General features: G+C 39.9%; 1 protein-coding gene across 2 annotated transcripts; it reads left to right on the top strand.

Annotated features, from left to right (window-relative positions):
* Positions 1–1,356: 1,356 nt before the first annotated feature.
* Positions 1,357–25,984, top strand: C6 (complement C6). Of its 2 annotated transcripts, XM_057432402.1 has the most exons (18): positions 1,357–1,698; positions 2,908–3,065; positions 3,775–3,931; positions 6,051–6,195; positions 6,845–6,986; positions 7,814–7,952; positions 9,558–9,758; positions 13,288–13,528; positions 14,230–14,352; positions 15,249–15,415; positions 16,523–16,748; positions 17,944–18,115; positions 19,774–19,885; positions 20,316–20,448; positions 21,432–21,623; positions 22,134–22,224; positions 23,537–23,778; positions 25,685–25,984. In XM_057432402.1, the coding sequence occupies exons 2-18, from the start codon at positions 2,908–2,910 to the stop codon at positions 25,864–25,866; spliced, it is 2,823 nt and encodes a 940-aa protein (XP_057288385.1). In that variant the 5' UTR covers positions 1,357–1,698; the 3' UTR covers positions 25,867–25,984. The 2 variants fall into 2 exon arrangements, with proteins under 2 accessions (XP_057288385.1, XP_057288396.1); XM_057432413.1 differs by lacking the exons at positions 2,908–3,065; positions 3,775–3,931 and having other exon boundaries at positions 1,358–1,698.
* The last annotated feature ends 241 nt before the right edge of the window (positions 25,985–26,225 follow it).

The following is a 26,225-nucleotide window of genomic DNA, read 5'->3' on the forward strand; positions in this document are numbered from 1 at the left end:
AAAGTGTAAAAGTGTTTCCTCTGCTAGAATCTTTTAGCCATCTTCATTATGCTACTATGAACACTGACTTGCAGCTCACAGTTGTGGTTTGTTTCTACAAGCCTGGGAGAAGCCAGGCATCTCCTCTTTGGGGTCCCACTATGGCTAGAGGGCTGCCCTTGGTGACCTGGGAGTGCTAAGGTTTAGAAGCTCACTGGAATGTAGATGCCAATATTTTTCACTTAAGTTTACAAATCACACTCAGAGGCAACCATGGCACCAGGGTGATGACTATTTTGATTTCTTTTGACAAGTTTACAACATGTAATAAGGATCTGGCAGAACATCAGGTTGCTAATTGTGTCCTCAAGTTGTGTAACAGCACTTCTTTGGCCAAACCTAGAATTAAAAAAAAACAAACCAAAACCAACAAACTGCAAAGGCAACTGGAAAATGAAGCTATGAAGGAAGCTCTGAGTTTTTCTTTTCAAGGATATATATAACCATGGGTCCCAGCAAGTCGGGAAATTTGTTTCGAAAACTTTGACATCTTGACATGTTTCTGCCAGTCTGCTGGTATGAAGGGGGATTCAATGCAGCATTCCCTCTGGTTAGGATGCATACTGAGTATTTGAGAGGTTTGGGGTCATGTTCCAGACACTCATTATTTTTTTAGGGCAATCTGCTTTCTTGGTTTGTGCTTCTCATTGCTGTCTCTGTTCTGCATGGGTGTGCTCTCTCACTTTCCATTTTAATTCCTGCCCTATGCTCTCAGTCTTGGGATAGTGCCTGTGTTGCAGGGAAGAGGCTCTCAGCAGCTCGTCTGCTGTCTGCATTTGCCAAGGGTCACTATGCTCCCAGAGCTCATCACAGAGGGGAGAAGCCAAAGAGCTGTATATAACCTCAAATATAGTTTGGATTTTATTTTCTCTGGGTGGCCCACATTTGCAGAGAGGGTGCAGCAGCAGATACATGTTTTTTCCCTGGCCTGGACTCTGTTTCCTAGAGAAAGCAATAACGAATTAATAGACATGTGCCACCTTACAAGATTTCTCTCTTGCCTTCAGACTGGAAGAGAGAGAAGAGAAGGTTATGCAGCTCTATCTGGCAGCACAAGGAGACTTGCAGTATACATTGAGGCATTAAGGACTAATACAGAGGTATTTTTATTCCTCTCAGCTCCTGATGGGCAGCTATATTTATATAAATTTATATAAATTACTGTTTCTCCACAGTTTTCTAGAATATGTCTCTCTTGGTGTACTGGTGGAGAGGCAGTTTTATTCTGACCATTTCTGCTACTAGACTACGTCTGCCTTCATTAATGGATAACCAAATCAAACAAACCTCCAAACTTTAGCATAAAATACTGCAGCAAACCATGCCAATGTCACACCAGTCTGCAAAGTTGACTGACTTTGCAGCTAACTGTCTTACAATGAATTAATAAGGAAGATTTTTTGTTAGCTTCAAGGCACATGGGTTACAAGACATATAAGGAAGAGTTTTGTGTTCATTTTTTTTTTCCTTGACGATGTTGAATTAATCTCTCATGTGTGTACATTTTAATGGCTGTTGATTTGCTTCTGATGTTTTGATTGTTTGCACTTTTGCTCACAGACGAGAATAAATGGTGCTTTTCTATATCCAGTACAGCAAAGGAATAAGCAAATTAATCGTTCTGTAGGGCTTCATCTCTTTTCTAAGCCAGCAACTCAGGTAAGCAAAAAGATGCCTCTTCTCCTCCTATTTCATTAGCTAGACTGTTAATTTCTCTGTTTCCAGTTTTACCATATTTTGGGTTTACTTATACTTGGATCTCTCTGAAAGGCATGTTCATTGATGAATTATTGTGTAAAAAGTGCTCTGAGTCCTCACTACAACAGCTGTGTGAAGACTTACTGGCTTTCTTTACCAAAGGAGGAAGCAACGTTTAGACTTGACATAACTTCATTTTTCTCAGCAAGGTATAAAAATCATGATAGCATATATGGCTAAAAACCTAAAATAGAAAACAATTCACATTTCGTTTCAAACTTTCAAAAAAGAATTTTTTTTGAGTATTGTTTTAAAATAAATATTTTCTTTTAAAACTTCCTATTGGCTTTTCATTTTTTGAAGCAAAACAATACAATAAAGATAATATTCTACTGTAATCGTGTACCAAATTTAGTGTTGATTCAATCAATGAATAAACAGTTTGTCTGGAAAAAGTTTTTCAAGTTTACTAACATTATTACTTCCTAAAGACTGCCTATAACCTTCTGCCTCATCAAATAAAGTTTAATTGACCACTGCAGTAGAAAGTGGTTATTTTTTCTGTCTTCTCCTGTTGGTAGAAAATTCGGATATGCTTTGAATAGTGATGGTTTGCAGTTTGGACAGGCTAGTCAAAACTAAGAACAACAGAACGCTAAAAGAATAATTCACTCCAGCAAAACACTTATACAAAGGGGATTCATAGGCATGTGAAAATGGTTACAGGGTAATAGATGAGCTCATTGCTCTTAATTTCCTGTTTGATTTTTTTCACATTTTATGAGTTATCTCATGCTTTTATTTTTATTCCTAGATAATATTTTTGAGAATACCTCTAAGCAAGAAGAGCAATCGTAGGTTTTTATTTGTCACATTCAAAATTATTTATAAGTGATTTCTTCAACAGAAATAATGTGCAGGCATGATTAGTACTCCTGATAAATAAGTGTCCAAAAAGGCCATTGAGAATTTTGGTCCTTAAAGTATTAATTAAATTACTGATAAATGTGTGTCTTGCATTATTGCCCTTTTCTAGGTACATTGCCTAGCAACTTTGCATCATAAAGCAGATTTATAGACTTTTCAAATTAGAAGAAATGTCTCTCTAAAGATACAGGCATAACTGTAAATGAGTTTCCTGAGCTTTTGTTATCTGCCCATGTGCTTTAGATGGACAGCTTCACTACAGACAAGACTATGTTAATTCACCTGATCCTTCTGAGCCTCGTGATTGAGAGCAGCCAGGGGTGCTACTGTGAACATTACCCATGGGGATTGTGGTCTGCCTGTTCACAAACCTGCAATTATGGCACACAGACGAGGCACAGGTAGGGCCAACCTATCTCATTACTTCTGTGCCTCCGCTTAATCCCTGAGAAAAAGACCCCAGCACTTCTGAGGAGGGGGACCTGTGCCTGAAGCTCCAGCTTCCGTAATATCCTGAGAAAATGTGTCATACCAGTTTACCAGATGAATATATTATATTTTAATTGTGAAACTAAAAAAATACAATATTATATATATACAGCATTACAGTGCCTCCAACAAACCTGTATCTGCCAACAGATGTAGTGAGGGTGAGCCCCCTATAAGAGGGGCACCAGTGCCCAGTGCCCTGGTCTGGGAGCTCTGCCCAGCTCAGAGCATTATCATGGGAGAAGTCAGCTCCAGCTGGCAAGTGTACAAAAAGTTTCTCCCTGTATGGTTAATTTTATTAATCTTATTAAAGTCAAATAAAGATTCAGCAGCACCAAATTAGATGTAATGCGGTGGTATACTCTAAATTTATGAGAAATCCCCTCTTTTCCTCCTGGCTTTTTCTGTACTATTCTCTGGGACAGTAGAAGTGAAGTGGAAAAAGTTGCTCTGTAAACATAAAGCATATTTATATTTTCCTTTTAATCAACATTCTGCAACTACCTATTATCTCTCAAGTTGTTTTCATTGGGCTCAAAATAATTTTCTGTATCAGCCTTCACACACAGTTAGAATATACCTATGATTCCTTCCTAGCATAACTTGTAAATTTGTTTTTAGGCAAATAAGAATGGATGAATATTATAGTCAAAACTTCTGTGACCAGCTGTGCACAAAGCAGGAATCTCGTGCATGTAACCAACAAATATGTCCTATCAACTGTCAGCTTGGAGACTTTGGCCCTTGGTCAGAATGTGACCCATGCATTAAAAAACAAGTAGGTAGAAAAAAAAAGAGTAAATTCATTTATGAGAACTTGCTTCAAAAGTTCCATTGTCACAATTACAGTTGATTTTTCCATATAAAGGATAAATCAAGCTGTAGAGTTTGCATTTTTATTTAAGCAGGAGAAAGTCACAGTATCTTTGGCTTATCCATAGCATGCTATATGTTCTAAAGGTAAGAAAAATGAGATGTAATCATCTACTAAAAAGAGTTTACCCACAAATCCTAACCAGTAGTGGCTAGAAATGCTCAGGCTGTGTGTCAGACTGGTAGTCAGGATCAATTTGAGATTGTTTTTAAGAAATCCAGAGCACCATTCCTCCAACCTTTTAAGCCTATACAAAACTGAAGGGGATGTGCTTAATATCTGTGGAATAAAACCCCAGGATGTTTTTTTTGTTTCCTCTTGGTCTTGTGTCTGTTGACTGTTGGTATACTTAGAGGTGAGATGGCAGAGAGGGAAGAGGTGAAAAGTCAAGTTCAAGTGGATTTGACCTAAAGGAACCAAGTCCTGGCCAATGTAAGGTTCTAGGAAGTGGAGGGGACTGCAGATTGCATGGGGTAGTTATGTGGCTGGGTCTGAGCTTTGAGATCAACTGTGACAGCAGCTCTGTTTCTGTGCAGATGCAGTATACGACTCTGAATGTCCTGCTCAGCTTCCAAAATCCATTCTGTGCCTGAAAAACAGTCTTGAAAAACCTGTCAGATACCCTAAGTGTATCTTTACATACATATATAACTTTCTGATGCCCAGGCAGGATAAGGAAAACATGAAGAATCTGTTCTAGGTGTGAATGTGAACCACCATATGGGGTTCCTATCCTGCAACAGGGATTGAGAGTATGAGGGCAGAGCAGGGAGAAACAGTGAAAGTGGGAGACAGTGAACTGCAAGAGCTAGAAGGGGAATTTTTTGGTAATGAATATCTTCCTAAATGGCTGAGTTTCTTACATATGCATATGTAGAAGCATTGTTCGTATTTGTTAACTTCAAATATTGGTGCAACAGATTAGGTGCTTCAAGAAAAAAAGGTGCTTTTGTGGACTGTGATCCATTTTTCCCTCCAACATATAAAGATCACTGCTTGTGATAAATACAAGCAACTGTCAAAATGACATGACTTACAAGGTTAAGTGTGAAGATTAGTGTAAACAAGGTCCAAGTGAGGGGAAGAGATGAAGAAGTGGAAGCTCACACAAATAATATTGTGAGTGCTCTGGACCCCAAATGGAGTAATTGTTATCTTGAGCTCAAAAGCTTTCAGATGATCTGGTGTTGCTCTTTGCATTCTCCCTTCATAGTCACTTGGTTACTGATTTTTACTAGACATCTTCCTGCACTGTTTGAGTTCAGTAGTTCTCTACAGGAAGAGAAGTAACAGAAGTCTGCAAGGAACTGTGCTTTCCAGTGGGAAAAAATTCTTGGAGGAGCAACTGTTCAGTCTCATGCAGATAGGTCTCACTACCAGTCTCTTAGAGTGAAAAATATATCTGAAGTGATTTGTCTAGCAGCATTTATTCAGCATTGTTATTCTGCAAGGATGTTAGTGACTTTGGGAAAGAAAACTCAGTCAGCTTTAGCTTTTGCTCCCATATCATGTTTGGTAACAGAAACTGTCAGGAGAACCATTTTTTTCTTCCAGTTCATCCAGTGCACTTGAGACAAGAGGCCCCACGTGTGGGAGCCAAGCCAGATGGTTTGGGGATGGCACTACATGTCCCTGTCAGAGTATTTCTATTTCAACAGAGATGATAAAGAACATGAAAAATCTCCGTTAAGATTGTTGCACACCATTTCCTGCTGTGCCATTAAAACTGAACACATAGGGACTGAACTTTAGATTCTTCCAGTGATGTAGCCCAGGTTGTCAAGTGCTTCATCATGTGTGCTCTGTCGGGGCTAGTGGGGCTCTTGGATTCCAGATCACTGCCCCCCTTACCTGGGATGATGGCATGGTAGCATGTAAGGAAAAAAAAAAATTATTTCCTTTGGGACCCTAGTTTTGATAAAAGCTTCAGCAGCCCTGAGGCATGTGACTGTGCCTGAGGGGGCACTCAGCTACAAAAACAGCTCACACAAAGCACCCTGGTTTTACTTCTTCTGCCTTACAGTTTCGTGTCCCGACATTCCTGCGACCATCACAGTTTGGGGGTCAGGCCTGTACGGAGTCACTGGTGGATTCCCGCCCATGCTTCCCAGCTAAGCTCTGCAATGTAGTGGAAATCGATTGCAAGAATAAATTTCAGTGTGAAAATGGTAATGATAATCTTCATTGCACAATTGTTGCACTATTAGGTAGTCAAGTGATTAGACATTGAGGCAAGAAAGGTCCAGGTAATCTAGGTTTTGTATATTCCATACAAAAATTCCAGGGGAAAGAAGCAGGGACAGAAGTCTGCTTCAGAACTTCATATGAATTAGTAGCAGCTTATGTTTACAGTTTCTTCTGTAACTAGAAGTAATTCAAGTGCAGTCTCTAGCCTGGGATGTCAGTATGACCATGAGAGATAGACAGCAGCACTGTTCCAATAATATTTCTTTGCACAAATTCTTCATGTACAAACATATCCATAGAGTTTGTCTGAACATAAACTTGCACTGTTTTTGTTGAATTTCTGGTATTTCTTGTTTACTTCAATTTAAATATACCTCATTAGCCTTAAAATAGCTTTATCTTCATACCCTTTTGCTAATCCTAAAATGAAGCCTTCACATCTTCAAAGCAAGGCAAAACTGGCAGAACTGAAATATTCATTTCTCAAAGGAATAATCTATGCATTATACTGCCTCATTATTAACTCCTAAGACAAGTTCACACCTTTACTAGGGAAAAAATACACACTACCCTTTTCTGTATTCAGACATGCTGAATCTTCACATTGCTGATGCTGTTTCTCTGGTGCAGGCCGTTGTATTGCAAAAAAAATGGAATGTAATGGAGAAAATGATTGTGGGGACAACTCTGATGAAAGAAATTGTGGGAGGATAAAGACCGTGTGTAACAGAAAGTATGAGAGCATCCCAGGTGTGCAGTTAATAGGCAGTGGGTAAGCCATCTTTTCTTATTTTTCGAAAACCTGAAATTCTTACCTCACTAATTTACATAAAAACATAATCCCCAATTAGCATTTGAAAGTATCACATTAAAATACATAATCTCTCATATTAAAATTAAGCAGAAATTGTAAAAATGAAGCCAAACCTTCAGGCTAATCCTTGCCCACAGCATCTGTCAGTCTTGCTCTGAAGAGCTGGTGGACTAGACAAATTGCTGTCAAGGAGCACTGCACTCTGAGTTACCCTTCCTGCCTCACAGCAACCTTAGCATTGCATACTGGCAACGTCCATCTCAGTTATTCTTAGTGCCTCAGAAATTTTCAGGGTGTTGAGGGTGTTGCTTTTTTTGTCTATGATACCTTTCACATGATACCAACCATCACTTCTTCCAGACTACTAATTTAAGCAGTGTAAGATCTAAACAAGGGATGCTTATCCCAAGTAGTCATTCATTTTCTAACTGAATTTTGAACTCGGTGCACTCTGCTTAACATCAGTTATGGCAGAAATGGAGAACTGCTTGTTCATTTTACTAGGCCATTCTCTGTTTAAGGGTGACTGTCTCATAATGGTATTGGAATTACCTAGACAGCTAAGCACAGATGAAAAGTAGGAAAAACGGCTGCTACTGCAGCATTTTTCAGGTGAATTAGATGTCCTTGTAGAGGAACTTCTTTCAAAGCACTTACATAACACAGATGTTAATGCCATTTCATTCAAACCTACAAAATCTTCAGTGCAGCTATATACCACAGAAAGTTTCAAGTCTATATGTCTTTCTGGAATTGTTTGATCTCTGGTTATATTTTTTTGTTAGATTTCACATTCTGGCAGGAGAGAGCCGAGGGGAAGTCCTTGGCAACTCGTTCAATGGAGGACAATGCACCACAGTTAAGCGCAAAGAGACAAGGAAATCGTATCGTGTTCCTGCAAACCTGGAGGCTGTCAGCTTTCAGGTATTCTCAAGTAGCAGCTCCTGGCTGAAAAACTATTTCCATAATTACAGTCCAAGTTGTGTGCTCAAGTCTTAGGCAGTAATTTGTGGTTTAGGACAAGATTTCTCAACTTCATGAGGTCAGGACATTCTTCAAGTGATGTGTGGAAATTGGAAAAATTAAGCAGTCACGTGGCTCTACTCACACCTTTAAGATCTGTGTTTACTCACTGCACAGTCAAATGATTGATTTGGGCTTCTCTCTTGCTTCCCTACGGCTGTGGCCATGTCTTTGTTTTGATTTGAGCCTTGCTCGTTCAAAATGCAGGATGTGAAAAATCTCAACTAATGTGTGAAAACTGAACTGCTGATTTTTGCCAGGAGTGCTGTGCGTTTTTAGTATTACTTGAAGGGGAGCAACTGAAGAAAGGACACCCTAATATGTTCCATGGAAATTGCAATTGGATTGGCCATGACATAGAATAGCAGGCTGGAAGGGATCTCAAGGATCACCTGGTCACTCTTCCTGGCAAAGGCATGGTCTAAACAAGATGTCCCAGTGTCATGTCCAGCCAAACCTTTAAAGTGTCCAGCGTTACTGGAATTTGCCACTTCCCTGGGGAGATTATTCAAAGCCTTTTTGTTCTCATTGTGAAACATGTAGGTTTTATAAATAATGGTGAAAAATTACTGTGTGCATAAATATCCAGTGTGGAAAAACAAGCCTTGGTTTGCCCAGGTCACTTTAAAGCTGTGTGGTTTATTAATTTACAGATGTCCATTTCCAGAAGTGTTAAGGGTTTGTGAATCTGACCTTTAAGAGTATATCTATATCTTCTTAACATTTAGACCAGCCTTTGGTATAGAAGGGTCACTGGATCAGGCTTTCTTTTTGGAACTCCAGTATGTTTTCATGCAAAAGCATATGACTTCTTGCAGAACGGAAATGGGGAAATGGATCACCTCACCTCTGAGGTTCCTTAGCAACACTATTAATTAAACAAGTCTAGAGAAGGAAATCAAAAGGCATCTTTCAGACATGTGGGTTTTGGGAAATTAGTAACTTCTGATCTGATTCTAAAGTTTTCCTTGTGCAACAGCACCATTGAGGCTTATCAACTTGATCAGGCAGGTTTGCTCCCAGCTCCTCTCCACCTACTGGGAATTAAACTGGGAATTATGAAGAAAAGACAGAAAACATGAAGCTCTTTGCCTTGTACAATACAGAAGCCATGGGACTGGGACTTAGTCATAGTGTGGACGTAGCATGAAGGTCTGACAGTCTTTGAAATGTCTGTTGAAATACTTTGTTGAAATTATTCCTAAGCTTTGAGGCATGAGGGTGAAAAATTTAAAATAAAAAAAAAAAAGAAAGTATTACATGCCTTTTTCTTGTTTTCTCTCTTGTATAAATGCCTGTTAGTAATGCTACTTCTTATCTAGTACTCACTTCACCTATTAACCTTTCTCAGCCTCATCTTTAGGGTTAAGAACAATTTTCAGCTTACTGCCAAGTCTCAACTAATCAGGCATGTTTCTTCCTTAAAAATCAAAAATTCAATGCTTACTAGGCTTCTGTTTCAGGTTATTATTTGGGAAAATGTGTTTTGCTTTACTAAATCTACAGGTGAAAGATGAAGAGGATGATGTAACATCAGATTTCTACAATGATTTAACTCCCCTGAGTGATAGTGCTCATGGACATAGTTCATCCACTCATGGTGCTCAAAGATCTTCTGGTGTTCCATTTTTATTCTCAAGAAAGAAACGGGTTAAAGTCACATCATCTTCCTCCTTCAAGAAAGCTGTTGAAGCCTCATATGAAAAGGTAACTGAATGTTGCCTCAAATTTCTTCATTTGATTTGATTTCTGTCTGTTCATTTCAGAACTGAGCTACCAGGGGCTTCTTTCCTTATCAAGGCATTGGCACAGCATTTAAAAAAACAAGTAAGCAAACAAATAACTATGCTACTAGAATCACACATTAAAAAGTTTTTCTGAAACTATGGGATGCTCCAGGTTATAACATATTTTCCACAATGCAACATGCACTGCTCATTTTAGTATAGAAATCATAACTTACTCCATTTAAAAAAGTATAGATTTAACATAGAAATGAGATTATCAGATCAGGTAAAACACTCCTTTTCCTGTCATAATTATAGAGCAAGTAGGGAGAATGCCATGTAGTAACAGTAGCAAACAACTCTGAAAAGAAATGAAGTGCACTCAAGAATGTTGTACATATGCATGTGCTGGCAATTATTCTACATTAGTTTCTGATTTGGTGACTAACTTGCATATTGGAGTCTTATGGCTGCCAAGATATACTTGATGATAATCTTGGAAATAACACATCCACAGAAAAGTGTCTGAGAACCGAAAACCTTTTTACCATGAAATTCTGCACCTTTAATACAGTTGAATACTGTGGGATATAAGACTGTGCCCTTTTATAGTTTAATGGCAGTAAGGGGTGGGCTATTGTTTACACAGCTGAGTCTAGATGACCACTTCCCACCCTTCTCTATCCTAAATGTAACAAAAAATTCTTACCATAGGACTGGAATATTAAGTAACACATTTCATTATAAACTATTTTTCTATTCTTTCATTATAAACTACTCCAGTTTGTTGCTATTACATACTATTTATTTTCTTCCTTTTCCTGTCACTGAATTCCCATGCTGTTATTCCAAAGGACTTCTGAAGGCTCTGTATCAGAGTTTGTGCCCATTCCCTTAACCTGTGTTTCAAGTGTTTCTGGTGGTAGCTAATTGAGCGGGACTGCTTGAACTACAATTGAAAAACTGAGAGCTCAAAGATAAGAGGCCATCTCTGTCACTGGTGATGTGCCATGGCTTAAGCCCAGCCTGTCACTCAGAAACCCCACAGCTGTTCATTCACTCTCTGCCCCGCCCCTCCCCCCTCCCCCTTTCTCCCACCACTCCCTGAGGGATGGGGTGGAAAATCAAAAGAATGTAACTCCCACAGGTTGAGATAAAAACAGTGCAGTAACTAAGGTATAACACAAACCACTACTGCTACCGCCAATAATAATAATGATAAGGGAAATAACAAGGGAAGAAAATACAACCGCTCACCACCGACCGATCAATACCCAGCCCGACCAGAGCAGTGATCTAACCCTTCCGGGTAACTGCCCCCAGCTTATATAGTGGGCATGACATGCTGTGGTATGGAATACCTCTTTGGTTAGTTTGGGTCAGGTGTCCTGTCTCTGCTTCCTCCCGGCTTCCTTTCCTCCGTGGCAGAGCATGAGACTCAGAAAAGCCGTGGTCAGACTAAAGATTACCAAGCAGCAACTAAAAACATCGGTGTTATCAGCACTGTTCCCAGGCTGAAAGTCAAAAAACACGGCACTGCACCAACTACTAAGAAAGAATAAAATGACTGCTATGGCTGAACCCAGGACATGATGTCAGGCAGGGACAGACATGATTCTGTGGCAAATCTGCTTATGATATTTGGGATAAAAGATTACTTAATCAGCATGTTCAGGTGATACCCTGCTTTGTAGAAAATTTCCAGTTAAAACTACTCACCTCAACATCAGTCCAACTCAGGTTGTGTTTGGTTCCCTTTTGTCAATGAAGTTGTTTGTGTATCAAAACTGAACTTGGATACTGTCCTGGGTTCAGCTGTAGCAGTCATTTTCCTTCTTCTTAGTAGCTGGTGAAGTGCTTTGTTTTAAATGTGTTGATCTGAACCAAGGACAAGTACTCATGTTTGATTCAGAGCAGGCTTTCTTTAGGAATAATAATTTCCGATCTACTAATATTTTATATTAATACCTGTTACTCATGGATCAAGCTTGCTACAGGCACCAAGTTTTACCACTATGATTAAACATGTGCCCAGAAATAACTAGAGACTTTGGAATCCAGTTTCTTGGGATTGTTCTACAAGTGAGGGTTTCCAATACTGTGTGAGCCTCAGGGATTTAACAGAGAAATCACTAGGTTTGACAACTGTAAGGTAAATTGCTAGTAATAAAAACAATTAATTGCTAGTAATAAAAGCACTTAAGATCAGTAGCAGCAAATGCAAATGCATGATGTATGTCAAGCAGAAATTCATATTTAGTATGCAAGAGATGAAAAGCATGCCACAACCAGCTAAGGTTTTAGAATCCACGTTTGCCAAAGAGGCTTGTAATTCTGTATGTCGTAATTGAAATGTTAGCTGGCACAGCTGAAAATTGAGAATAAGAACCTAAATCACCTGAAAATCCTAAAAATGGATTAACCGCAGGGTATTTTAGGAGCTAAGTGCAACTATGGGAAGTGTTACATAACTATTTCTTCCATGCTAATTCTTACTGCAGCAGAAAGCTGCATATCCTTAGCTTATTTTCCAATGTGCAAATGAGGGCAATGAAATGAACACTGCAGTGCAGGACTGAGAGCCAAAATCCAGTTCATGTGCTATGTTGCTCAGTCCTGGCTTGGACCTCCCTGTCTAAATGCATCCTTGAATCTTCCAAGCCAAGTGACCTTGAAGACAGAAATAGAGGAGAGCCAAACTACCAGCAGCAAAATTCATCAGAAGCACCTATATATAATTCAGTACCAATTTTTTTTTTATAATGATTTTTTTCTATCTGCTGGGTGGTCATTTGTTCCAGTTTTATGCCCCTCCTGTTGCTCGTGATCTTTTTGCTTTGGCCTTGTACTGTCTGTTCCTTTTAACACTTCGTAAATCCCTTTCAGTATTTTCTGTTCCTCTCCTTTCTATTTAGTTGAAAGCCTCTAGCACTAGAAAAATATATGAATTAGATGTCTCAAAACCACTAGTTTTTTGTAAGATAGTAGAGGTTTCCAGTTTCTGAACTTTCTTTTCTTTTGCCTCTAGTATTAATAGCCCGACACTTGAACTCAATGAGATCTTTAACACTGTGGTTTAGTTTTAGTTTTAGCAGACTGACATATTCTGAAACTTCATGACATTGACTTAGTATCCAGAATAGCCACTCACCAGATTGCTTGCAAATCAAGCCAAGCCTTTCCTCTGAAATTTTTGTTTGTTTTATCAGTTCCTGGTATATTTGTTTTGGCAGGAATCCTTTTGCTTTCTGTTTGGTAGATGCTCAGGGAGTCCTGATTTTCTTTAGAATGCTGTATACACCCACAGTGTAAAGGAATAATGAGCATTGTCCTCAAGAACCTCACAGGGATCTTGGAATCTCCAGGTATAGTTTGTTCATGGTTAAAGCAGCATGATACACATGATTAATCAGTTCTAGCAACGTATCTCAGGACATAATTTTGGCTTCTCTACTTTTTGCAATTAACTACCTATGTAGATGCTATGACTACCCTTTTCTTTCTTCTAGAATTCCAACTTTATTAGAGTCCACAAAATAACTTCTGTTGCAAATTTCACAATGAAACAGTCAGATCTGCAGCTCTCAGACGTCTTTCTAAAAGCACTTAACCACCTGCCCTTGGAGTACAATTATGCTTTATACAGCAGAATATTTGATAACTTTGGCACTCACTACTACACCTCTGGGAAGGTGGGCGGTTCCTATGACATTCTTTACCAGTATAGCTCTGAGGAACTGAAGAACTCAGGTATGTAATCTTTAAGAAGAAATTATCACAATATGCTTACTAGCTTTTCCTATCACAGTTTTTAGGTCTTTCACCATGTAGTATGTCCTTCAACAGCAAAAAATATTGTTTAGACTTGCATAGATCCAGGAATTACTTACACTGCCTGGATAAAGAACAAGAATAAATTTTGCTTACATTATATTAATTTGAAGAGTTCGAGAGGTCCCTTACTTGATAAAAGTAATTAAGGAAACTTAAGACATTTAGGTCAAGACCAGGTGCCACCAGGAAAAGGTGTTCCAGCATACTCCAGTGTAGGACTCAAGTCTGATAGGTGTAAATGTTATTTTTAGGGATACAGTCATTGAAATTGTTGGTATTTATTAGAAATTACTAAAAATATTTCCATGACTGCCAGACTATCAAAATGAAAACACAATACAACAAAATTGGAATTTTTAAGTTAAAAGCTGTAATCCTTAATGCTGTTGCTGTAACTTGCATGGATATGGGAGGGTACCTAAACGGTATAGCAGGCATGACGCAGTCCAGTGCTGTTTGTACCTGGGGAAGCAAGCACCTGCAGTAGCAAAATCTTCAGTGGTGGGTGAGGAGCAGGGAGACCTGTGATGGCTCACCTCTATGTGGGAGCCTGGGGGCATGGTGCCATCATGTAATGTGGTTACAGGGATGAAGCTGCTGCTCTGTGATATTTCTAGGCCTGGCAGTGGATGAATCAACAGAGTGTGTCCGAACAGAAACAACAAGGCGTGTGTTCCTCAGGAAGAAAAAGAAAGTCAGTACCGGATGCACCACAAACAGGATGACTGTGAAACATGAAGGTGACTGTGATGAAAACAGGGCTCATGTCCTGTTACTTACCCTGATAGATACCATTTCCCTTAGCTCCAGGGTGTCTCCCAGCTTTGCTGAACTGCAGATGCTCATCCAGAGAAGCCACTGTCTCTGAAGAGAGCACTGGAAACATATAAAAGAAATTATGATGTAGAAACACTACTCTTCTGCTCTGAAGCACCACCACTGGAGATCCAGTGGCACTGGCTCTTCCAGTCAGTCACAGATCTGGCAAACATTCCCCATAGCCCTGGGTCCAGGGCCAAGCGTACTGAAATTGGAAATGGACACATGATCATGACTGAATCTATGATCTTTAAGGGTTGCTCAGGGCTCATTGAGAGAGTTGGGCAACAATAATATACTCCCTGATCTTCCTCTTCTGTTTTTCTCATGTCAGCAGACATCTAGGATTTCCCTGGCCATGTCAGAAATGTGTCTCAGGAAATGTGGAAAGATGGTGCATTCTGCAAGAATAGCAAGAGTCATATTCTGCACCAATGAAAACAGGAATTTCATCACCACCTACATGTTTTTGTCCTCATTTTATAATCATTTCCCATTACTCAGGTGTTAACAGCTAGGAAAAAGATCCTGTATCGCAGTGTGTATTCTAGTGAAGCCTGCTGTACCCCCTGCAATTTTTTCAGTGTCTTGTGTACTTCTGAATATCTGTATCACTGAAGTCTCAGGCATTTTCTTTTGAAAGACTGACAGGCTGCTGTCATAGCAGGGATTGTTTGTCTGAGCTTAGACTTTATTATTCCAATCTTCAAAAAATCTTAGTATGTTGTTTTCTATCCTCTTACACTTTCAGACTGTTGTTACATCCACCATCTTTAGAGCCTTTGTCTGACAATATTGTGGTGAAATTCCCTTTCAGGTTCCATTCTGGAGTCAGCTGAGCGGTCTGTCTCTCTGGTAAAGGGTGGCAGATCAGAGCATGCTGCATCTCTGGCCTGGGAGAAAAAGGCGGCTTTTCCAGAACACACAGTCTTCACAGACTGGCTGGAATCAGTAAAGGACAATCCTGTTGTGATTGAATTTGAGGTAAGAGAAGAATAAGAAAAATGTTGAGGTAGCAAAGCGCTCACCAGTTAGCAGTTTTCAGAGAGCTCTGCGAGTGTTTTCTCTTTTAATGTAATGCTGTGTGTGATATGAATGTATATGGGCTTAAATACACAAAGCATTTATTTGAACTGCTTCTTGTGCATGTAGGTTTCTAAGCTACACCAGGTTTGCATTGTCGATGGACAATTAGAGTAAGAAGGAGGAATGCAAATGAATTGCCGTGTCACCAGAAGGAGCTCAGGCATGGACAAGGATTAGTTACTGTGCAGGAAAGCAGTCTGAGGTGCTGGGAACACTTTTTATCCCTGTGCTCTTTCACTTGTTGCAAGGTATGGCACATAGCCAAACTGAAGCAAAGCAACAGTCCCCTGTTATCTCTGTCCTGCTCATATAATGCCAGCATGCCAGCACTGTTGTGAGTGCAGTGAGCTGCCTCCTTCCACAGCTGGCACAGCAGCCACTCTGCAGCAGTGTCAAAGCACTCAAGGCAAGTAGCAAAACCAGCCTGAATGCAGTGATCTTTAACTGCAGATGCTGAGCTTCTGAAGGCAGTGTAAGTTTGTCTCACACGGCAGGAACCACATGTAAACAAACCTTATGTCATCTATAGTGCTCTGACTTATTAGACATAGTATTCCACTTGTTTCATTTTCCACCAGCTCACAGAGCCCTAAACTGGGGAAAAGAAGTATAAACGGGGTAAGCATAGAATCACAGAATGCTTTGAGCTGGAAGAGACCTTGAAGATTATCTAGTCCTAATCCCCTACCATTGGCAGGGGCTCCTTCCACTAGACCAGGTTGCTCAAAGCCCCGTCTAACTTGGCCTTAAATACTTCCATATGGATGTATAGCACTGTCATGCTCCTTTAAAGCATCTGCAACTTTCAGCATGCCTGACTCCTGGTGTCCCTGCCCATGCCAGGGGTGTTGGAACTAGATGATCGTAAGGTCCTTTCCAACCCTAACTATTCTATGATTCTATATGGCTTCATATGCAGGCCCTAGTGCCTTTAGAAGTGCTGCAGCTCTCCCAGCAGGACTCTGTTGTGTCTACGTAACTGCTTACTGAACAGCTGCCTTCCAGGTGTCACCCATCATGGATTTGGTGAAGAATGTGCCGTGTGCTGTGACCAAACGTCGCAACCTGCAGAGAGCCCTGAAAGAGTACGTGGGAAGGTTTGACCCTTGCCAGTGTGCCCCATGCCCCAACAATGGCAGGCCTGTGCTTTTTGGGACAGAGTGCCTCTGCCTGTGCAAGGCTGGCACCTATGGCAAAAGCTGTGAGACACAAGCTCCAGGATACAAATCAGGTATTTGGGGTGATACTGTCGTAGTGTAAATATGGTTCTTCTGGTATCTATTAACCAAGGATTAATCTGAAATAACCTTCCATTACTAAATCCATAACATTTACCACACGGTGATGGTCAGAAAGAGTAAGAATAAAAGTAGGATTGAAAATAAAGAATCAAATTGAATAGGCACAGCTGAAAAGAAATTGTAAGACATGGTAGAAGATTCCTTAGCTACATAATTAAGATAATAGCAAATGAGCTTTTCAGCAATATGTAGGAAGTTGAGATCAAAGATAATCGATGTAAAAATTATGAAACCAGTTCCTTAGTTTTCCCTATAGCCTATTATACTCAAGACTAAATGGCTAATGGAGATAAGAATTGATTACATGTTGAAGGAAAACTCAGTTGTCTTGAGGAGAGGGAACATAATCATCATTCTGAAGAATTTAAAGAACTACTTCATGCAAACAGTGTTTTTAATTAAATTGGCACTAGTGCCATGCCTATGGGAAACAGAAGAGACTTCCAGCATTATACTTATGATTATGTATATTTGTATTCAAGGACCAAAAGAGGACAAAGGGAAAATCACTAAGGCAGGTTTCATTTTGTGACCCTGATAAAGAAATACTTGGAAAAGAATGAACAATCGAAGACATGCAGATAGAGATGAATGTAGAAAGTATATTTTACGCAGAAAAGAAAGGATGTGTAAATATTTTTTTTATATATATGCTTCATGGTGCCACAGACAAAAAACCACAAGGGCTAAAAGAAGACAGTAGTGTTTTAGTTTTGCTTGCATATGGTGTGTATTAGGGATTTAGACATGGTGCTAGAGTTCAGGTTTATTTAATAACTTATTAAATACTGCCCTATGTAAAAAGGTTGACAGCATTGTAAAAACTCAAACATCTGTATGTGCAATTGAAATAAAAATTGGCTGATTCTGGGTTTGAATGTTACCTGTGATCAAAACTATAAAGAAAGGTATATTTTAGGTTTTCATAAACCAGCTGGAATTTGGCTGACCTCTTTTGAAAAACCACTTTTCTAGATACAATCTAATCCCTTAAGAGTAAAAATTTTAAACCTCTGAAAAACGCCATAATGAATTTACCATCATTTCTTTTGTATGTGGCCTTAAGAGAAATACTATGTATGGTACAGATCTACCAAAAGATGAGATTTCTTTTATTTCCTGAAGTTGCTGTAGATGGCCGCTGGGGGTGCTGGTCTGAATGGAGTTCATGCAATGCTTCCTTTAAAAGAAGAAGGACCCGGGAGTGTAATAACCCCACCCCTGTGAATGGTGGGAAGCCTTGTGAAGGTGAACAGGAAGAAGAGGAGGACTGTTATGTCTCTGTGTTCACAGACAGGTAAGAAGATGGTAATTCGAAAGATCTCCTTAGTCATGAGGCAGATACAAGGAGCTCTCCAGAATGGCTTTGTGACTACCAAAGAGAAATAGCAGACATCTGTCCTCTCTGAACTTCTGTGCTGTGGTTGAGAGAAGGAAATACCTGAAAATCTTTGAACTTGCTGCAAGTTTGGTTGTATTCATTGTTCATTCCTAGAAACAACTGATGAATTACATATAAAGTGTGCCTGTAGACCTCTCAACACTGCTTTACATGGCTTCTTGTCCAAAACCATGGAGAACTCATCTGTTTCCTTTCATGGGAGTTTGCAGGTTCTGTTTTTTGAATACCACACCTTATTCTCTTGGACATTTAGGTCTGAACTTAATCTCAGAGAGAATTACACCGAAACCACCGACCTTTTTGTATTTTCACTCTATGTCTGATGTACCTGTTTTGCATGGTTTGAATTTAAACCCTAACTCCAACTCCAGACTGGCTCAGTTTCTTGCATCTTCAAGAGCAAGGCTTTGTGCAGCTTCAGTCTTTCTCCTGGAACCAAGAGCTGAAGCAGGATTTTCATCATCCCTGCTGTAATGACTACAGAGGAGATTCTGGAGCAAATAGCAGAGGATTAAAAGCAATGGGCTCCACAGTTGCTACTCATCTCAGTTAGACACCATGGCTGTACAGCTCCATGCTCACAGAGATTAGCCTCCTTTTGCCATTGCCTGATGGCAGCAGGGGGGAGTTGACTAAACCCAGCCAAATCACATGGGTTTCTCAGGGACTTCTGCCATCTGTTGTTCTTCACCTCTTTTTCTTAGCCCATTGTCACGGTTTAAACCCAGCCAGCCAGCTAGTTCACTCACTCCCCCCTCCTTTTCCTCCCTCTTTCTTTCCTTCCCCACACCCCCCCACCCCCCCCGCTCCTGGAGAGATGGGGAGGAGAATCGAAAGAATGCAACTCCCACGAGTTGAGACAAGAGCAGTCCAGCAACCAATGTACAACACAAATCACCACCGCTACCACCAACGACAGCAATGATAAGAGAAAATAACAAGGGAAGAGAATACAATACCACCTGCCGAAAAAACGAGTCTGATCCAGAAGACCCCGTGTCCTTCCGGGTAACTCCCAGTTACTCCCCCGGGCATGACGTGCTGTGGTATGGAATACCTCTTTGGCTAGCTTGGGTCAGGTGTCCTGTCTCTGCTTCCTCCTGGCTTCCCCTCCTCCCTGGCAGAGCATGAAACTCTCAGAGTCCTTGGTCAGGGTAAACATTACTTAGCAACAACTAAACACATTTGAGTTATCAGCACTGTTTCCAGGCTGAAAGTCAAAACACAATGCTGCACCAGCTACCAAGAAGGAGAAAAATCGACTGCTACTGCTAAACCCAGGGCATCCATAAAAATATTTCATTACTTATGTCAGTAGAAATTGTAGCCCTGTATCTATCACATTTTAATGTTCTTGCAATCTCACTCCTATCAGAACCTGCAAATTTTGATGTTCATCATATTTTATTTAACAGAATAATATTGGTCTTTTAGCATGGAGAGGGGGACAAGACACACTGCATTCCTTTCCAAAGCTCCTGACATTCTGCCATTGTCATTTGGTAACATCAATGCTTAAGATACATCATTACCAGCAAATTTTTACTTTTCAGAGCTGCTCCTTGTATAAATGATGATGAAGCCAGGAGAGAAGAGGATGTCTTGATTGGTGAACCTGAGTCTGGATGCTCCAGGCCAGACCCACCAGAATACGGCTTTATTAGGGTGAGCATGAAAAATGAGTGTTACAGAAGGCAAGTATACCAATTGCAGAGCTGGGAAATTTTGCAGCTTTTTTGCTACATATGCCTTACAACCAAGCTAGCTACTGTGCCAGCTGAGCTTGTTGCTGTATATGTGGCATGCTGTAGGACTCTATTCCATCAAAGCCCACCAGCACCTGAAGCAAACACAAGGTAGAACTCATTTCAAACAGTAGTCCTTGAATTGTTTTGTAACCATGACATCTGGTAGTTCAGATGAACAAACATACCGTTATATAGGTTGAGTGGATGACTCATTATTTCAGAGTAGGAAAACCACGCATTCGTTACGTCGTATCATCAGGCTTTTACCATTGTTCCTTTCAACAATGTCTAGTCTCATTACCATAGATTTCTGAGGTTTTTTTGGTTTCTTTTTTTTTTTTTTGTAGAATGAAAAGAACCAGTATGCTGTGGGGGAAGAAGCCGAAATTGCTTGCGTGAGTGGTCATGTTCTCAGTGGCTATCAATTCTTTCGGTGTCTGCCAGATCAAACCTGGATGCAGCAACCTGTTGAATGTCAACGTAAGAAAGAGAAAACTAATTTAGCCTAGCAACAAAACAGGAGTGGAAGAAAAAGGCAAAAAAAAAAAAAACATTTTAATGCTGGTTTTAACAAAAGAATCTGTAATGATATTTGAGAAGATGGCATTTTAAAAAGGTGTTTCATGTAGATATAGCAAAAGCCTACTGAGTCACTGCATCATTCCTCTTTCAATTCAGAAGTACAACTATTATGTTCTTTGTAAGGACATTGTAATATTCAGTGCTTTAAAAAGCCCTCAGATGGATGCTGTGACGTCCTTCTCTTGTCTGCTTTTAAATATCTTTACCAGAAAGACTCACCTTTTGTTTCCAGACTTACAAAGGTATCTTTAAGTTGGTAGAGTTATGATGAAGAAAGTGTTCTTAGAGGAATTTGTCTACCACTTTTTGTACTAAATGGTACACCACCCACCCAGGTTGCCTTCAAAATTTCCACAATAAATCAAAGCTTTCAAGTATTTACATTCCAGTTAAGAAGTAAGGACCGGAACTGACCTGGGTTTGCTAACAGGAGAGATTCTGATAGTTTTCTAGAACTGGTGTGATTTCACTGACTTAGTGTTCATTTTATAAAAAAAAAAAAAAACAAACACCAAGTTTGCTATGGCCATTAATTTTAACTGTTCTGTTACTGGCTTCATGTGAAAAAAAAAAAAAAGTTGTTAATGCCATTCTTATTTTTAAACTGTGAAATTAAATTACTCATGCTAGCAAACAGTAGAAACACATTGCAATTATTTAGTTATTGATTGAAAAATATTTAAAAAGACTATGACAGTTCACTGAAAATTTCCAGACTTAATTATGTTAAATATTTATTAGTTTTTAATGTCAGTCAAATGTTCAGTGTTATTAAGCGCCTTTATGGCTCTTTAGATGAAGCATTAGGACTCGCTGTAAATATCTACCATAAAAACACCATAAAACCATCAAGAATTATACTTATTTCTTGTTTATTACAGCCTTGGTTTGTCTCAGGCCACCAACATCTGACAGTGTCACAATTTCCCCATTTAAGCAACAGTACAGTGTTGATGAAACTGTGAAGCTGAGCTGCCAGGCTGGGTTTATAGTCACAGGTCAAACACAGTACACCTGTGGGAAAGACCTGTCCTGGATACCACCTGTTTTGAGACCTATTACATGTGGAAAAGGTCAGTATGCCTGCAGATACCTTACTGTTTCTATAGTGCTGGTATTAACAGCACAGTTTTAGCTAGTTGCCTGATTTAAAGATGTATAACAACTGTTGATTAATTTTGGTTTTACTTTGTGCCTGCCACAGTGCCATATAATTTCACCCCCAAACTTCTGCGTTAAGTTCAGAAATTTTGGGTGCAATGTACCATTTAATTATAAAATTGAGATACTAAACCTGTTTTCTTAAAAAAAACAAAACAACACCCAGCTGTGTTAACAAGGCTTTACAAAGCAGAGTAAGAGAATGCATTCTACTAAAACTTCAGCTTCTCTCATTGTACAGGATTTTCAAGTGATTTTTGCAAAGACTGATGTCTACTTGCAGAATCTCAACCACAGCAGCTTCTGAAGAGAAAAATAAGGGATAGGTAGAAATAAATCCATTTTAGGTTTCATAGCAGGAGTACAACATATTTTTGTTCACTCTGTTGCTAGTTACAGTAACTCTCACTCTTTTGTTTCAGATGTGCAAACTGAAATTAGAGGTGTTTGCAATCCAGGACAAAAGCAGGTTGGATCTCAGTGTGTTTGTATGTCTCCAGAAGAAGATTGTGGGTAAGTTAAGTACTTTAATTAGAAAAAGAAAAGCCAAAGTTTCTCCATTTATAGGCCAAGAGCCCACTGTGACACAAAACAGAAAGACTAACAAAAGACAACAACAATTCACTACTTTCTGTTCGGATATTAGGCACCTATGCCTCTGTATCCAAATTACAGCCCCATTTATAGCCTGTGAAATAAATGAATGATGACATTAACCAAATGGCACATGATGGCACATCTTTCTAATATACATTATCATCTGCTACTAGAGTCTTCCTTTTCTTCTCTATATTCCTCCAATTTCTATATTTTCACTGTCATCACCTTGCTATAACAGGCCATACTCCTTATGTTTGAGATTTACCTTTTTCAGATTAACATTCTGCAAAATACTGTATGTTTCAGAATCCAGAGCATATGAAAATGTATGCAACTTGGATTTATTATCTCCATACAACAAGACCTGCAGAGACCATTAAGCAATCAAGTGAACTGAGGGCTATCCTAGAGGATCTTAGTAAATGACTGGCCAAGGTGCAGATGTGGGTCTGGAGATAGATAAGATGATCACAAACTGGATATGAGCTGGGCAGTTCTAGTGCTGAGATCACAACACATTCCACCACAGGGCTCCTGTGTGACTGCAGGCAAGTCCCTTGGCATGGGATTCATCTCATTCATGTCAATGCCCAAATAACCAGGTGTCTTCTCTGTCAAGAGCCCTTGGGAAGGGAGAGAGCATGTTAAGGGGGTGATAGACGTTGTCAAACATACATGGGCCAAATCCTCTGAGAACTAGAAATGTTTCGTTGACTATAAACTTAATTCAGAAACATAAACAAGGTGAGTTGTATTGCTCCCTCTCTTTGGGAGATGACTAGGCTCCACAAAATAGTGCTGCTTGGAAATGCCTGTACTTGCTCAGAACAAACCCACTCAGGAACCAAGAGCAATACATAAAGAAACTACAAGCAGCACGGCTGTTTTTGCCTGCCATTGGTCCCAAACTAACTGTGCTTCAGAGGCAAACTGTCACACACAGCTGCAGGGCTGCATTAACTCAGACAAGCCATCTTGCAGAGGTAATGGCACTTCCTGATTTCTTGTGTAGATACACATCCTCCATTTCTCATCTGTTTTGACAGGACCAAAGCTTCCTCAGCTCACAGCATGATGTTGTATCAGGTGCAGGTCTTGCAGTAGCTAGGACAGCCTAGACAGATACGCAGCCTGGCCATGGCTTTGCTGTGTTTGCTGGTGGAGTGTTTAGAAGCATGGATTTGTTCCACAGCCTGCTAAAATTTTTCTTTTTCCCTTGGACCAGTCACTACTCAGAAGACATCTGTGTGCTACATGCTGCTTCTGAACAGAACATTACCAAGCCCAGCTGTCAGTATTCAGCTGAATTGTGCCTTGGACAGCAGTCATTTCATTTCTTACATGCTGGCCCTTGTCATGGTAATTCCAGCCTGGACTGGGCTATTGAAAGGGCAAAGCTCTCCACAAAGAGCTTGAAGAAAGTTCCCTGTGGCTATGACACCTGCTATGACTGGGAGGAGTGTCCAGGTACGACTTTTGAATGGTGGGATTTATCCAGCCCTTTGGATCTGAAAATGAAATGTGATGACTCCTTCACTGCTCCAGGAATGAGATTTAGAAGCATTGTGGTCAATATGAGCAATTTACGGTAGGAGGAGGGTGGAACTGTGGTCAGCCCTGTGTCTCTGACAGCAAGTGTTATACCTAGATACACGCCTTTTCCCTTTACCCACAAGTGGTGTAGCATTGCCACTTCTCATTAGTAAGGCACAAAATGAAGGGAATTTTTTCAGTAAAATTAACTTTTGAATCTCTAATCACAAAAATGTAGTTGGCAGTGTTATTGTCCATTCCCTTTCAGACTACTATAAACAGTAGTTTGTAATTCAGGAGTTAATTTAGGCCACACCTTCTATAGCATATAATTAAATTATGAAATTAAATCATGATGCTACTTTAAAAGCAAGACTGGGGCCAGCAGGCTTAATGGGATCTTAATGGTAAAATTTGAAAACAACCATATGTGAAAACTGTGTTAGAAGTTTTAATGAACTCACTAAGCTGATGAAATCCCTAAGAGGATTATTTTATAAACACTGTTGTGCAACTTGGCTATTTACTGTGTAAGTTGGTGATAAGAGCAGTAGGTTTTCCTGTAAATGTCTGAGGTGCTGGCTGGCTCTGCACATATTGAGTATTTGCCAGGAAAAGGCTGAGTGGCAGCCACACTTATTCCTTCACTTGCTTCCAGAGACAAATGTGATCCGTATCACACCTTGTCTTGTTACGATAAATTAAGCAACAGCAGTGTGCAGTAATCTTGAGACCCTGTTTTGAAGATGCAAGATTTCGGTAGCACAGGATTTGTAATACGTGGTTATAAAATTGCTACATGAAATGCTCATTGTGGGGCTGTAGCAGAGGGCATCACCATTTTGTGGCCCTGAAGGTGCATGCTCTAGTGGAGCCTATAGACACCTTAGGCTCCTGCGAAGGTGGCTATAATTTAAAAAAAATATATTGGGTTTATTTATTCCAGAGCCCCTAAGATGCCTAGGTCTGCTCTCACTGTGGAAGTGGCTTAAAGCAGGATTCTGTGACAGCACCTCAGTGTTTTTCTCTCAAAAGCCTACAGAGGGGCCTTGTTCAGTGAGGAAAAATGAGAGAGACAAAAAAATACATTAAATAAAATAAGTATTTATTGTGGCGCTCAAGAGGTTTGAATTGGACTTTCCTCCTCACCATGTTCATAAAAGCCCTCTTTCTTATGAGAATACACAAACATTCAGATTTGAAGTTTTGATTTTAGAATGTTTAGTTGGTATCAACAGATGCAGAAGACACTGCAGTACGGCTAAATGGAAGAAAACATGTTTTTCGTATGTTTTCAGAAAAGGGAAGCAGAAACTTATTTTCCTGCCTAGGGAATTTCTGGGAAAGAATGTGAAGAGTCAGAATCTGATTAGGTCAGAAATGGGTAATGAAATAACCCGCAGGACTGAGCTTTACCACAGGCCAGCAGCAGGTAGCTTAGCATTCATAAAAGGAGCTTTAATGAAATAGGAGTTGACACAATGTGGACCTTAAGACACCATTTCACAGCAACATTCTGTGATAGGATAATTTGGAACAGAAAGTCAACTTAATATCTTTTTGTTTAAAAGAAAAGTCAGGGAAAGTCAGTGGATAAAAATAGCTACTTAATTTATGCTTCTGTATCTAAACCATTGCTGCAAATCCTGGCATTTAAAGCTGGTTTTGCATCTAGTCTTAATACCCTACCATCTAGTGTATGACTATAGGTTTTTGTAACTAATGTATCATGAGCCTCCTATAATGTTTTTTCCCACTGGACTTTGACACGCTCTCAAGTTGTAAAATATGGGTTTAGTCATGATATTTGCAGCTAAAATTCCAACATGTTCATTCGCAGAGACACAGACCCAGTGCTCCTGCCTGATGCCTTACCAATGCCCCAAAGAAGAGAGACAAATTCACTGCATCCAAATGGAGTCGACAGGGAGGAGGAGGACAGTCAGTCATTGCATGCTGGCAGCCATGAAATGTGCTGGCATCAAACTGGAGGTGCTGGAGCAGGGGAGCTGCCTAGTGTGACCCATCAGTTCTCCTGGCAGTCACCATGACCATCCCACCATGGGCAGGCTGAGCAATCCTGGGAACAACCTGGCTAGTTACAAAAGGACAAGTAGATTAAAAATTAGATTAAAAAAAAAAAAATAAAGCTCACTTAACAGATTTTTGGGAGATGAGTGGTAATGGCCTTTTTTTGGTCTGAAAATTGTGGCATTTCACAAGAAGGGCTCAAGTTGATGCAGAGACTCAAATCCTTGTTTATTACCACCAAGCCCTTTTTATCCCCTTGTTCGGTACTTTCCCAACCTGCACATACATACAACGTTCAATCTCATTGGCCACTGTGAAACTCTCCAGGTAAATAGTCCAATCACAATGCT

The sequence above is a fragment of the Pezoporus wallicus genome, unplaced genomic scaffold (genome assembly GCF_028554395.1).
Source record: "Pezoporus wallicus isolate ANWC-B61680 ecotype Strahan unplaced genomic scaffold, APGP_CSIRO_Pwel_v1 contig_7640, whole genome shotgun sequence".
Classification (NCBI taxonomy): Eukaryota; Metazoa; Chordata; class Aves; order Psittaciformes; family Psittacidae; genus Pezoporus; species Pezoporus wallicus.

Bases quoted from the DNA above. Each gene is read 5' to 3' on its own strand.
- C6 (XM_057432402.1), top strand. From the start codon at position 2,908: ATGGACAGCTTCACTACAGACAAGACTATGTTAATTCACCTGATCCTT. The intron at 15,416-16,522 runs GTAAGAGAAGAA...GCTGCCTTCCAG, and splicing joins CTGTTGTGATTGAATTTGAG to GTGTCACCCATCATGGATTT. The intron at 16,749-17,943 runs GTATTTGGGGTG...TATTTCCTGAAG, and splicing joins AGCTCCAGGATACAAATCAG to TTGCTGTAGATGGCCGCTGG.